Below are 11,944 nucleotides of genomic sequence, written 5' to 3'. Positions count from 1 at the left end.
ACCCCACATAGCCCGGTTCCTCTCTAGGTTTCTTCCTAGGTTTTGGCCTTTCTAGGGAGTTTTTCCTAGCCACCGTGCTTTTACACCTGCATTGTTTGCTGTTTGGGGTTTTAGGCTGGGTTTCTGTACAGCACTTTGAGATATCAGCTGATGTACGAAGGGCTATATAAATAAATTTGATTTGATTTGATTTTGATACAATTAGCATTACTTTCTTAGCTACAGTATACATATCTATTACATAATTTATGCAGCAGCATTCAAGACATTTTTGGACTCACCTTGTTGTGCTGTGCTCACTTGAACAGCAACGTGGCGCAGTGGTCCTACGTGGGCAGATTTTGTTTTCAAATTTGGTCATCAAAGTCTGGCATTCTCTGGATTTGTGGTGCTTTCAAGACAACTGGAAACTCGAAGATTTTTTTTAGAATCATGATGACATCAGTGATCTTCAGGTCGGAGCTCAAGGAAGAGGCCAAAGTTCCCTACTTACAATTAAATTTTGTTATATTTTTTTATTTAACTTTTATTTATCTAGGCAAGTCAGTTAACTTGTTAGGGATTTGGTTCCGCTTTAGGTATTAATAAACGTTAATAATCTATAAAATTGATCACGGGGCGATCTGTATTCGATAGCAACAAGTCTTGAAATCATCGTCCATTGTTTACAATTTCACAACATCCTGTGGAGAGACTAAAACAGGAAGGTTCAAAACGCCATAGAACCAAGGATAAAGCAATCTTTTAATGCCAGTACTGGCGACATCGTGTGGAAGCTGTAGGCGTTTACAGGGCATCTTCATTTATTTTCTGTTGCCTTAGACAATACATTGACTGGCGGATTGATATTTATTTTGTGTTTTTGGTGAACAGTTTTTCGAGGGATTTTTACTCCTAAACACGTTATAGCCACAGACACGATTTAACCCGTTGTAGAGACTTCAGAGTGTTTTCTATACACACATACTTATCATATGCATACACTATATTCCTGGCATGAGTAGCAGGACTTTGAAATGTTGCGCGATTTTTAACAAAAAGCTGCGAAAATTTGCATGATCCGCACGGTGGTCCTTCGTGGGCAGATTTTTTTTCAAATTTGGTCATCAAAGTCTGGCATTCTCTGGATTTGTGGTGCTTTCAAGACAACTGGAAACTCGAAGATTTTTTTTAGAATCATGATGACATCAGTGATCTTCAGGTCGGAGCTCAAGGAAGAGGCCAAAGTTCCCTACTTACAATTTAATTTTGTTATATTTTTTTATTTAACCTTTATTTATCTAGGCAAGTCAGTTAAGAACAAATTCTTATTTACAATGACAGCCTAGGAACAGTGGGTTAACTGCCATGTTCAGGGGCAGAATGATAGATTTTTACCTTGTCACCTCTGGGATTCGATCCAACGCTCTAACCACTAGGCTACCTGCCACCCCAAAATGGAAGACTGTCAAAAAGGTATTATCCCTGTCAGGACCCGGTTACGAACCCAGGTCTCCGGAGTGAGAAACAGTCACTTAACCAACTGAGCCACGAATAGTTGGCAGAACCCAGAAGATGAGGCAGACACAGCAGTACTTGAGACGGTGTATTTAATGAAGCAAAAAGTGAAGTTCCTCAGGAAAACATGCAACTCCACAACCCCAAAAGGAACTCCACAAGAACAAAGGTAATCCTCCAAGACAAAAAGGTAAATCCACAAGGTGGAAGGTATAGCACAAAAAGCCTCAAAAAATACTCAAAAACAAACAAACAAGAACAAAAAAACAGAATTCCACAAGAGAGTCCACCGGGATCAACAAGAGTTCACAGAGTACTAGGGCTGGGTGCTAACATACAAACACAGAGCAAAGGACTGAGGAAAACAAAGGGTTTAAATACAATCAGGGGAAACGAGGCACAGGTGCAAATAATAATGGGGATCAAGAGAAAACAAAAGGTCAAAAGGCACAATGGGGGCATCTAGTGACCAAAAACCGGAACAACCCTGGCCAAATCCTGACAATCCCAGTCGGAGCTTGTTATTTTCCGAGTTCCCAGTTGTCTTGAACTCACTGAAGTCTGATAATTCCCAGTTCCGAGTTTCCAGTTGTTTTGAGCGCGGTAGAAGTCATGCTGATTGACAGCATGCTGGATTGACAGCATGACCAATGTTCAATGTTTATCATTTTAAGCTTGGAAAAGAGACCCTTAAACCAAGACTTGGACCACACACCCACTCCACTGAATAGCAGACTAGTGATTGCTTTGCAATGCTTGCAGTTAGCCACTGATTCCTTCCAAACAACTCATTGTTGAATTTTCGATTTCCAACTTGTTGTTTATGTCCAATGGCTGATGAGCACCGACACGTTTTATCTATAATTTCTCTTCATATAACGAGGATTGGAAAGGATTTGACAGTAGATTGTCGACTTGATTCATGATGATAACTGCAAGCTTGCTAGCTAAGATTTCAAAACTATGATGTTGACATGATTAGTCCATTCAAAGCTAATGTAGATAGAACGTGATTTGACTTTATTTTATCTGTGGACAATGCCCTTGAGCCTTCTTGGATGGGCACTTCGATTGTAGCTCAATGGTAGCACCCAAGTGGCTTGAATTTTTATCTCTCCCTGTATGTTTTGCGGTGATGTAGCGTCCCCATGAATGAATGAACATTGAGCCAATCACAGCGCAACTAGAGAACATTAACAACCCCTATGTTCTGTATTTTCCGCTGGCTGCCCCAAGGTCCTGGAGTGGCCTAGCCAGTCTCCAGATCTCAACCCCATAGAAAATCTTTGGAGGGAGTTGAAAGTCCGTGTAGCCCAGCAACAGCCCCAAAACATCACTGCTCTAGAGGAGATCTGCATGGAGGAATGGGCCAAAATACCAGCAACAGTGTGTGAAAACCTTGTGAAGACGTACAGAAAACGTTTAACCTCTGTCATTGCCAACAAAGGGTATAACAAAGTATTGAGATAAACTTTTGTTATTGACAAAATACTTATTTTCCACCATAATATGCAAATAAATTCATAAAATGTCCTACAATGTGATTTTCTGGATTTTTTTCTTCTCATTTTGTCTGTCACAGTTGAAGTGTACCTATGATGAAAATTACAGGCCTCTCTCATCTTTTTAAGTGGGAGAACTTGCACAATTGGTGGCTGACTAAATAAATAAAATAAAAAAAATATATTTTTATTTCACCTTTATTTAACCAGATAGTCTAGTTGAGACCAAGTTCTCATTTACAACTGTGACCTGGCCAAGATAAAGCAAAGCAGTAAGACACATACAACAACACAGAGTTACACATGGAATAAACAAACATACAGTCAATAATACAGTAGAAAATGTCTATATACAGTGAGTGCAAACGAGGTAGGATAAGGGAGGTAAGGCAATAAAATAGGCCATGGTGGCGAAATAATTACAATATAGCAATTAAACACTGGAATGGAAGATGTGCAGAAGGTGAATGTGCAAGTAGAGATACTGGGGTGCAAAGGAGCGAGATAAATAAATAAATACAGTATGGGGATGAGGTAGTTGGATGGGCTATGTACAGGTGCAGCGATCTGTGAGCTCCTCTGACAGCTGATGCTTAAAGCTAGTGAGGGGGATATGAGTCTCCAGCTTCAGCTATTTTTACAGTTCATTCCAGCCATTGGCAGCAGAGAACTGGAAGGAAAGGCGGCAAAAGGAAGAATTGGCATTGGGGGTGACCAGTGAAATATACCGGCTGCTGCGCATGCTACGAGTGGATGCTGCTACGGTGACCAGTGAGCTGAGACAAGACGGGGCTTTACCTAGCAGAGACTTGTAGATGACCTGGAGCCAGTGGGTTTGATGGCGAGTATGAAGCGAGGGCCAGCCAACGAGAGCGTACAGGTCACAGTGGTAGGTAGTATATGGGGCTTTGGTGACAAAACAAATGGCACTGTGATAGACTGCATCCAGTTTGTTGAGTAGAGTGTTGGAGGCTATTTTCTAAATGACATCGCCGAAGTTGAGGATCGGTAGGATAGTGGGTTTTACGAGGGTATGTTTGGCAGCATGAGTGAAGGATGCTTTGTTGTGAAATAGGAAGCCGATTCTAGATTTCATTTTGGATTGGAGACGATTAATGGGAGTCTGGAAGGAGAGTTTACAGTCTAACCAGACACCTAGGTATTTGTAGTTGTCCACATATTCTAAGTCAGAACCGTCCAGGGTAGTGATGCTGGTGGTCAGGTCCAGGCAGCGATTGGTTGAAGAGCATGCATTTAGTTTTATTTGCATTTAAGAGCAGTTATAGGCCACGGAAGGAGAGTTGTATGGCATCGAAGCTTGTCTGGAGGTTAGTTAACACAGTGTCCAAAGAAGGGCCAGAGGTATACAGAATGATGTCGTCTGCGTAGAGATGGATCAGAGAATCACCAGCAGCAAGAGCGACATCATTGAAGTATACAGAGAAGAGCGTCTGCCCGAGAATTGAACCCTGTGGCACCCCCATAGAGACTGCCAGAGGTCCAGACAACAGGCCCTCCTGATTTGACACACTGAACTCTATCAGAGAAGTAGTTGGTGAACCAGACGAGGCAATCATTTGAGAAACCAAGGCTGTTGAGTCTGCCGATAAGAATGTGGTGATTGACAGAGTCGATGAATACGGCTGCACAGTAATGTCTCTTATCGATGGGGATTATGATATCGTTTAGGACCTTAAGTGTGCCTGAGGTGCACCCATGACCAGCTCTGAAACCAGATTGCATAGCGGAGAAGGTACGGTGGGATTCAAAATGGTTGGTAATCGGTTTGTTAACTTGGCTTTCGAAGACCTTAGAAAGGCAGGGTAGGATGAATATAGGTCTATAGCAGTTTGGGTGTAGAGTGTCTCCCCCTTTGAAGAGGGGGATGACCGTGGCAGCTTTCCAATAGCTTCCAATCAGCTATCTGGATTTGGGTAAACGAGAAATGGTGGGGGCTTTGGCGGGTTGCTGTGGAGGGTGCCGGGCAGTTCACCGGGGTAGTGGTAGCCAGGTGGAAAGCATGGCCAGCAGTAGAGAAATACTTATTGAAATTCTCAATTATAGTGGATTTATCGGGGGTGACAGTGTTTCCTAGCCTCAGTGCAGTGGGCAGCTGGGAGGAGGTACTCTTATTCTCCATGGACTTTAGTGTCCCGGAACTTTTTTTAAGTTAGTACTACAGGAATCAAATTTCTGTTTGAAAAAGCTAGCCTTAGCTTTCCTAACTACCTGTGTATATTTGTTCCTAACTTCCCTGAAAAGTTGCATTTCACGGGGGCTATTCGATGCTAATGCAGAACACCACAGGATGCTTTTGTGCTGGTCAAGGGCAGACCGGTCTGGAGTGATCCAAGGACTATATCTATTCCTAGTTCAATTTTTTTTTACGGGGCATGCTTATTTAAGATGGTGAAGAAGGTACTTTTAAAGAATAGCCAGGCATCATCTAACCCACTGGCTCCAGGTCATCTATAAGTCTTTGCTAGGTAAAGCTCTGCCTTATCTCAGCTCACTGGTCACCATAGCAACACCCACCCGTAGCACGCGTTCCTGCAGGTATATTTCACTGGTCATCCCCTAAGCCAACACCTGCTTTGGCTGCCTTTCCTTCCAATTCTCTGATGCCAATGACAGGAACGAATTGCAAAAATCACTGAAGTTGGAGACTTATATCTCCCTCACTAGCTTTAAGCATCAAAGCAGCTTAACGATCGCTGCAGCTATGCACAGCCCATCTGTAAATAGCCCATCCAACCAACTACCTACCTACCTCATCCCATTTTTGTTTTTATACTCTTTTGCACACCAGTATTTCTACTTGCACATCCTCATCTGCAAATCTATCACTCCAGTGTAAATAGCTAAATTGTAATTACTTTGCCACTATGGCCTATTTATTGCCTCACCTCCTAACTTCATTTGCACACACTACATACAAGTATTTCTATTGTGTTATTGACTGTACGTTTGTTTGTCCCATGTGTAACTCTGTGTTGTTGTTTTTGCCGCACTGCTTTGCTTTATCTTGGCCAGGTCGCAGTTGTAAATGAGAACTTTTTCTCAACTGACCTACCTTGTTAAATAAAGGTGAAATAAAGAAATGTTAATAAAAAAAACATTAGCAACAACTGGCCCGATTTCGGGACACCGATCCAGTAGAAATGATGGACTGTAATTTATCTTTGCTTATTTGAGCTGTTCTCTCCATAATATGGACTTGGTCTTTTACGAAATAGGGGTTTGTTCGGTATACCACCCCTACCTTGTCACAACACAATTGATTGGCTCAAACACATTAAGAAGGAAATAAATTCCAAAAATGTACTTTTAACAAGGAAAGGAAAGGAAAGGTGGGATACCTAGTCAGTTGTACAACTGAATGCCTTCAACTGAAATGTGTATTCTGCATTTAACCTCTGAATCAGAGAGGTGCGGGGGGCTGCCTTAATCGACATCCACGTCTTCGGCACCCGGGGAACAGTGGGTTAATGCCTTGCTTAGGGATAAAACGACCTTGTCACCTCAGGTTTTGAACACCTGTTAATTGAAATGCATTCCAGGTGACTACCTCATGAAGCTGGATGAAAGAATGCCAAGAGTGTGCAAAGCTGTCATCAAGGCAAAGGGTGGCTACTTTGAAGATTCTCAAATATAAAATATTTTTTGATTTGTTTAACACTTTTTCGGTTACTACACAATTCAATGTGTTATCTCCTAGTTTTGATGTCTTCACTATTATTTTACAATGTAGAATATAGTAAAAATAAAGAAAATCCCTGGATGAGTAGGTGTGTCCAAACCTTTGACTGGTACTGTATATAACCTATCATAATTGATCTAATAGGCCTATATTTAGATCATTGACAGTTTAAAGAGAGGGAGAATCCACTCGAATATATTCAAACAGTGCCTCAGATCAGCTGCTTTGCGCATGCAGGAGTGTTTCTGAGTTGCCTCTCCTCCCACCCCTGCTTCATTGTTTATTCCTACGCGGCCGTTAATACCTATAATTTACTTTCACTTGCCCACTGTGCAATGTACGATTATCCTACAGGTTAACCTACAGGGAACTCGATCTAGTATGTTTAAAATCGTCTGCCAATTAGCGGTATTGTAGCTTATTTGAAGAGTAGTTTGACATGGGACACCTGTTGGTAAAGCACCACGGATAAGGTCATTAATAATTGCCATTATGCACAGTTTTTTTACAAGTTCGCCTAGGCTACACAGTAGAACGTTGTATGGCGAATTCGGGGGAAGACTGAAAGGGACTCAACCCCAGTTCTTTTCGCATTCAGTGACAGTGCCCAAAACTATTTTTGTTTGTGCTCCATTAGAAGAGTGTATTAGAAGGTTAGAAGAGTGTATGCCTTTAGTCTGACATTAACAGGGGTAAACTTGGTGTATGCTTGCGTGTACATGCGAGTTATTGGATCATTAGATTGATAAACGTGAGTGGACAGTGATGCTTTGTGTGGTAAGACAGACGGTTGTTTAAGCCGAAACAAAAGTAGGGTGGTGGGTCAGGCGTACCAAAAGTTTGCGAGTTCGAATCTCATCACGGACAACTTTGTTTGCTAACTAGCAACTTTTCAACTACTTACTACTTTTTTTATAGATACATTGCAACTACTTACCATGTTAGCTGACCCTTCCCATAACCCCAACTTGAACCCTTTTAGCTAACCCTTCCCCTAACCTTAACCCTTTTCGCTAACACTTTCCCTAACCCCAACCTTAACCTTTTAACTTCTTGATGCACCCATCCCGTTAGCGGGATCATTTTCGTCAACATCCGCAGTATGCAGAGCGCCAAATTCAAATAAAATTAATACAAATATTTAATTTTCATGAAATCATAAGTGCAATATAGCAAAACACAGCTTAGCTTGTTGTTAATCCACCTGGCATGTCAGATTTCAAAAAAGCTTTTCGGCGTGCGTTAAGTGTTTATGTAAGGTCATCTCTCTCAGCAGACAAAACAGCTAGCAGCCAAATAGATTGGTCACGAAAGTCAGAAAAGCAATAAAATGAATCGCTTACTTTTGATGATCTTTGGATGTTTGCACTCACGAGACTCCCAGTTACACAATAAATGTTCCATTTGTTCCATAAAGATTATTTTTATATCCAAAATACCTCCATTTGTTTGGTGCGTTATGTTCAGAAATCCACAGGCTCGAGCGGTCACGACCGGGCAGACGGAAATTCCAAATAGTATCCGTAAAGTTTGTAGAAACATGTCAAACATTTTTTATAATCAATCCTCAGGTTGTTTTTACAATATACAATCGATAATATTTCAACCGGACTGTACCTTCTTCAATAGGAGAGAGAGAGAAAATGTCTGCTCCAAGCTGTTGCGCATGCAAAACGCTGCTGGCACCCAGCCATACAATGACGCGATGTAATCTGTCTCGCTCATTTTTCAAAATAACAGCCTGTAACTATGTCTAAAGACTGTTCACAACATGTGGAAGCCATAGGAAAATGAATCTGGTTGATATCCCTTTAAATGGAGCGAAGGCAGGCAATGGTACAGAGAGCTTTCAGGAAAAACAGCACTTCCGGGTTGGATTTTCCTCAGGTTTTCGCCTGCAATGTCAGTTCTGTTATACTCACAGACAATATTTTGACATTTTTGGAAACTTGGGTGTTTTCTATCCTAATCTGACAATTATATGCATATTCTAGATTCTGGACCTGAGAAATAGGCAGTTTCATTTGGGTACGTTTGTCATCCAAACATCAAAATACTGCCCCCTACACTCAACAGGTTAACCTAACTCCTAAATTTAAACTAAACCCTAACCCCTAACATTAGCCACCTAGCTAGAATATCATATCATGTGTTTTGCAAATTTGTAACATATAATACGAATTGTAATTCGTAACATATCATATAAAATGGGTGATGGACATCCACAAATGAATTACATCCCATACAAAACGTAACATATCACACTAAATGAAGTTTCTCAGATTTACGTACAGAATAATAAGAAATGCTCTGGGACTAGGTTGCGACCAAACAAACTCCTTTCGTATTTGCCCTAAGTAACCTTCTGTCTTATGTAACCATACCAAACGTAACATATTATATACATTTGATTGTCCCGGATTTACTATGTTACGTCTAGTCTGAAACCAGGCTGTTCGTGTTTTCCTTAAATAACCTTTTGTCTCTTGTAACCATACCAAATGTAATTTACAGTATACGAAATTGATTGTTCCGGATTTAAATGTACTATGTTACGTCTAGTCTATGAGACCAAGCTGCAACCGCAGGAGGCAAACAGGAACCAACCCACATTCTGCTGCTCACAGAATAATTGTGTTCAAACCTACGTCGTCGTCACTTACTTCGAAGCCAAGGAATGTTGCTCTGGTCGCTGCATTGGGACAGAGGTGTTTTCAGTTTCCCGTTAACTCCAGAACGCGGACCGCTTTGCCTACAGTAATTGAGGGAGTTTGACATATTGGATATCTTTTTTTCGATAACCGAGAGCTGTACCAACGGCGGGCACTTTATTGAAGTCGTGTTGCTCTTCTCTTTATCAATTAGATTGCACTTTGAAATCGACCTCTCACCTACACGTTTGGGATCACGTTGAGGAATTGAAACGTAAGATTTTTGAAAACTTTCCCTTGCATTACAAGAATAGAATAGAATAGAATGCTCGACACAATGTCTGTTTGCTTCGAAATTAAGCGCCTATGGTGCTGAGATGAAAGGAAATAGGAAATATCTATGAACACACGGACATCTATGCCTGAGAGGTAATTCTTTTTTATATTTAGCAACTTTTGATATGGGAACAAACACTGCAGACTTGTCAGGCCATTACATTCTAAAAATAGCCTTGATTGCCTTGGGTTATTATTAGTAGGCTAAGGTTTAGCAGGTCTGAATTTTAAAGCTCATATGCAGTATTGTAATTATGTAGGAAGCTATTATAATTATTACCAATGTAAATAATTACATGTATGTATTGTTAAAATGAATCACCCGTTGAAATTAAAGGCCCATTAACAAAGTCAAGAGATGCCACTTGCATTATTTAATAGCACTGTAATAAGTCTTAGCCCAAATTATAAAGATGTTTTGCAAATGTGAGGTCCATAGTTTATGATCCCTTAACCTTCATGTATCCAGTGACAGTATAGTTGTTTTTCCTGTCTGTACCTCAAATCCAACTCCCTCTCCCCCTCACTCGGTCTCTCTCTATGTCTCTCTCTATGTCTCTCTCTATGTCTCTCTCTCTCTCTCTCTCTCTCTCTCTCTCTCTCTCTCTCTCTCTCTCTCTCTCTCTCTCTCTCTCTCTCTCTCTCTCTCTCTCACCAGGGGTCATCATACAGAGAAGAGGCTGGACGAGGAACACTGCTGGTGCTAACCTGGGAATTATTCATCAACAGAGCTGCTGATAAAAAGCAAACAACTTCTGTGGGATAAAAAAACAAACATTTTTTGGGGGTCATCGTTGTTACTGGTCACTGAGATACTGAGATATGGGTTCTAGCCTGACATGTGCGGGCGTGGTGTGGGCTCTGCTCTCCTTCCTGTGTGCGGCGGCCTCCTGTGTGGGTTTCTTTATGCCATACTGGCTCCTAGGGTCCCAGATGGGTAAACCGGTCTCTTTCGGGACCTTCCGGCGGTGCTCGTACCCGGTGCGTGATGAGGTTCACCAGGCCACGGTGATGCTGGAGCAGTGTGGGCGTTACGCCTCGTTTCAGGGTATCCCCAGTTTGGAGTGGAGGATCTGTACGGTGGTGACAGGGGTGGGCTGTGGCCTGCTGCTCCTGGTGTCCCTCACGGCCCTGATGGGCTGCTGTGTGTCTGACCTCATCTCCAGGACCATTGGACGGGTGGCCGGGGGCATCCAGTTTGTAGGGGGTAAGTTGAAATCATTAAGCACTGTTAAGATTGGATGGGTGGAAGGATGGATGGGTGGAAGAAAGGATGGATACAATAATGAGTAGACTGACTCCTCCACCAATGGATGTAGAATGTTATCGTTGAATGATTTAATAGAACAAAGCTGGGCTGAACGACGACTCCACAGCGTTATTTTTGGTTTCTCTGTTTGTCTTATTTTTCGGACCTTGGGGGTCTGAAGAGAGAGACATGAGGTGGTGATGGCGGGGGCTTCCTGATCCAGATGCAACACACTCAACATGTGGTGTGTGTCCTCCAAGAAAAATGCCTCTATAAGAGGAAAGGCCTCTGTTGTAAATCAGAGCATACTGCTTCTCTTCCCCCTCATGCACTCATCCCCCTCTCCTCCATCTGTATAAAGACTTTGATCACTCTTTTCATTCAGCCAGTGTGGGGGACTGGGGTTGATTTAGTGTGACCTTTTCATGCTTGCATATCAGGGCCTCGGAGTCCTCGCTCTGTCTCTCTTAAATTCTGTATGCTTTAATGGCATGAATGACGAGGTCAATGTTGCCAAAGCGATACACATAAAAGTATGAAAACAACCGGGACAACAATGAGAATATTAGCTATAATACTAAATATACACGCATCTTCCAAAAATAATGGAAACCCCTACATGAAGTGTCTTAATAGGGTGTTGGACCAGAACAGCAATGTGCCTTTGGCATAGATTTTACAAGTGTCTGGAACTCCATTGGAGGTATTGTTAGCAATTTATGTTATTCTTTAATAACACAGACCACAAGGCAAATCAGGGGGAGGAAAATAGGTTTATTCAAAAAGGACAAATCATGCTAGGAAGTAGATGGTCATGCTCCCCTGTCCTCAGTGATTTTCTCCAGTGATTCTCCCCAGAACAAAGGGACAGCATGTAGTTTTATAACCACAGCCCTAGCCTGTGGTTGACAAATTAGAATTCCTTGTAATAAAACTAGCCAATGGCCGAATAACAAAGTATCCTATTTCAGAAGACATATCCCTCCCATGTCTCTGACCCATTGCTCAT

General features: G+C 41.8%; 1 protein-coding gene across 2 annotated transcripts in view; it reads left to right on the top strand.

Moving 5' to 3' along the window:
- The first annotated feature begins 9,303 nt into the window (after positions 1-9,303).
- Positions 9,304-11,944, top strand: part of LOC124005421 (LHFPL tetraspan subfamily member 6 protein-like) — a 69,835-nt gene continuing 67,194 nt past the window's right edge. Inside the window, exons 1-2 of one of the 2 annotated variants that reach the window (XM_046314669.1) lie at positions 9,304-9,624; positions 10,345-10,893. In XM_046314669.1, coding sequence (XP_046170625.1) covers positions 10,509-10,893 — 385 coding nt within the window. In that variant the 5' untranslated portion in view covers positions 9,304-9,624; positions 10,345-10,508. Of the gene's footprint in view, positions 9,780-10,344; positions 10,894-11,944 lie in introns of both variants that reach the window. The other variant, XM_046314679.1, reaches the window with a different exon arrangement.

Source organism: Oncorhynchus gorbuscha, linkage group LG02 (assembly GCF_021184085.1).
Source record: "Oncorhynchus gorbuscha isolate QuinsamMale2020 ecotype Even-year linkage group LG02, OgorEven_v1.0, whole genome shotgun sequence".
NCBI lineage: Eukaryota > Metazoa > Chordata > Actinopteri > Salmoniformes > Salmonidae > Oncorhynchus > Oncorhynchus gorbuscha.
This window is presented reverse-complemented; position numbering and strand designations above follow the sequence as displayed.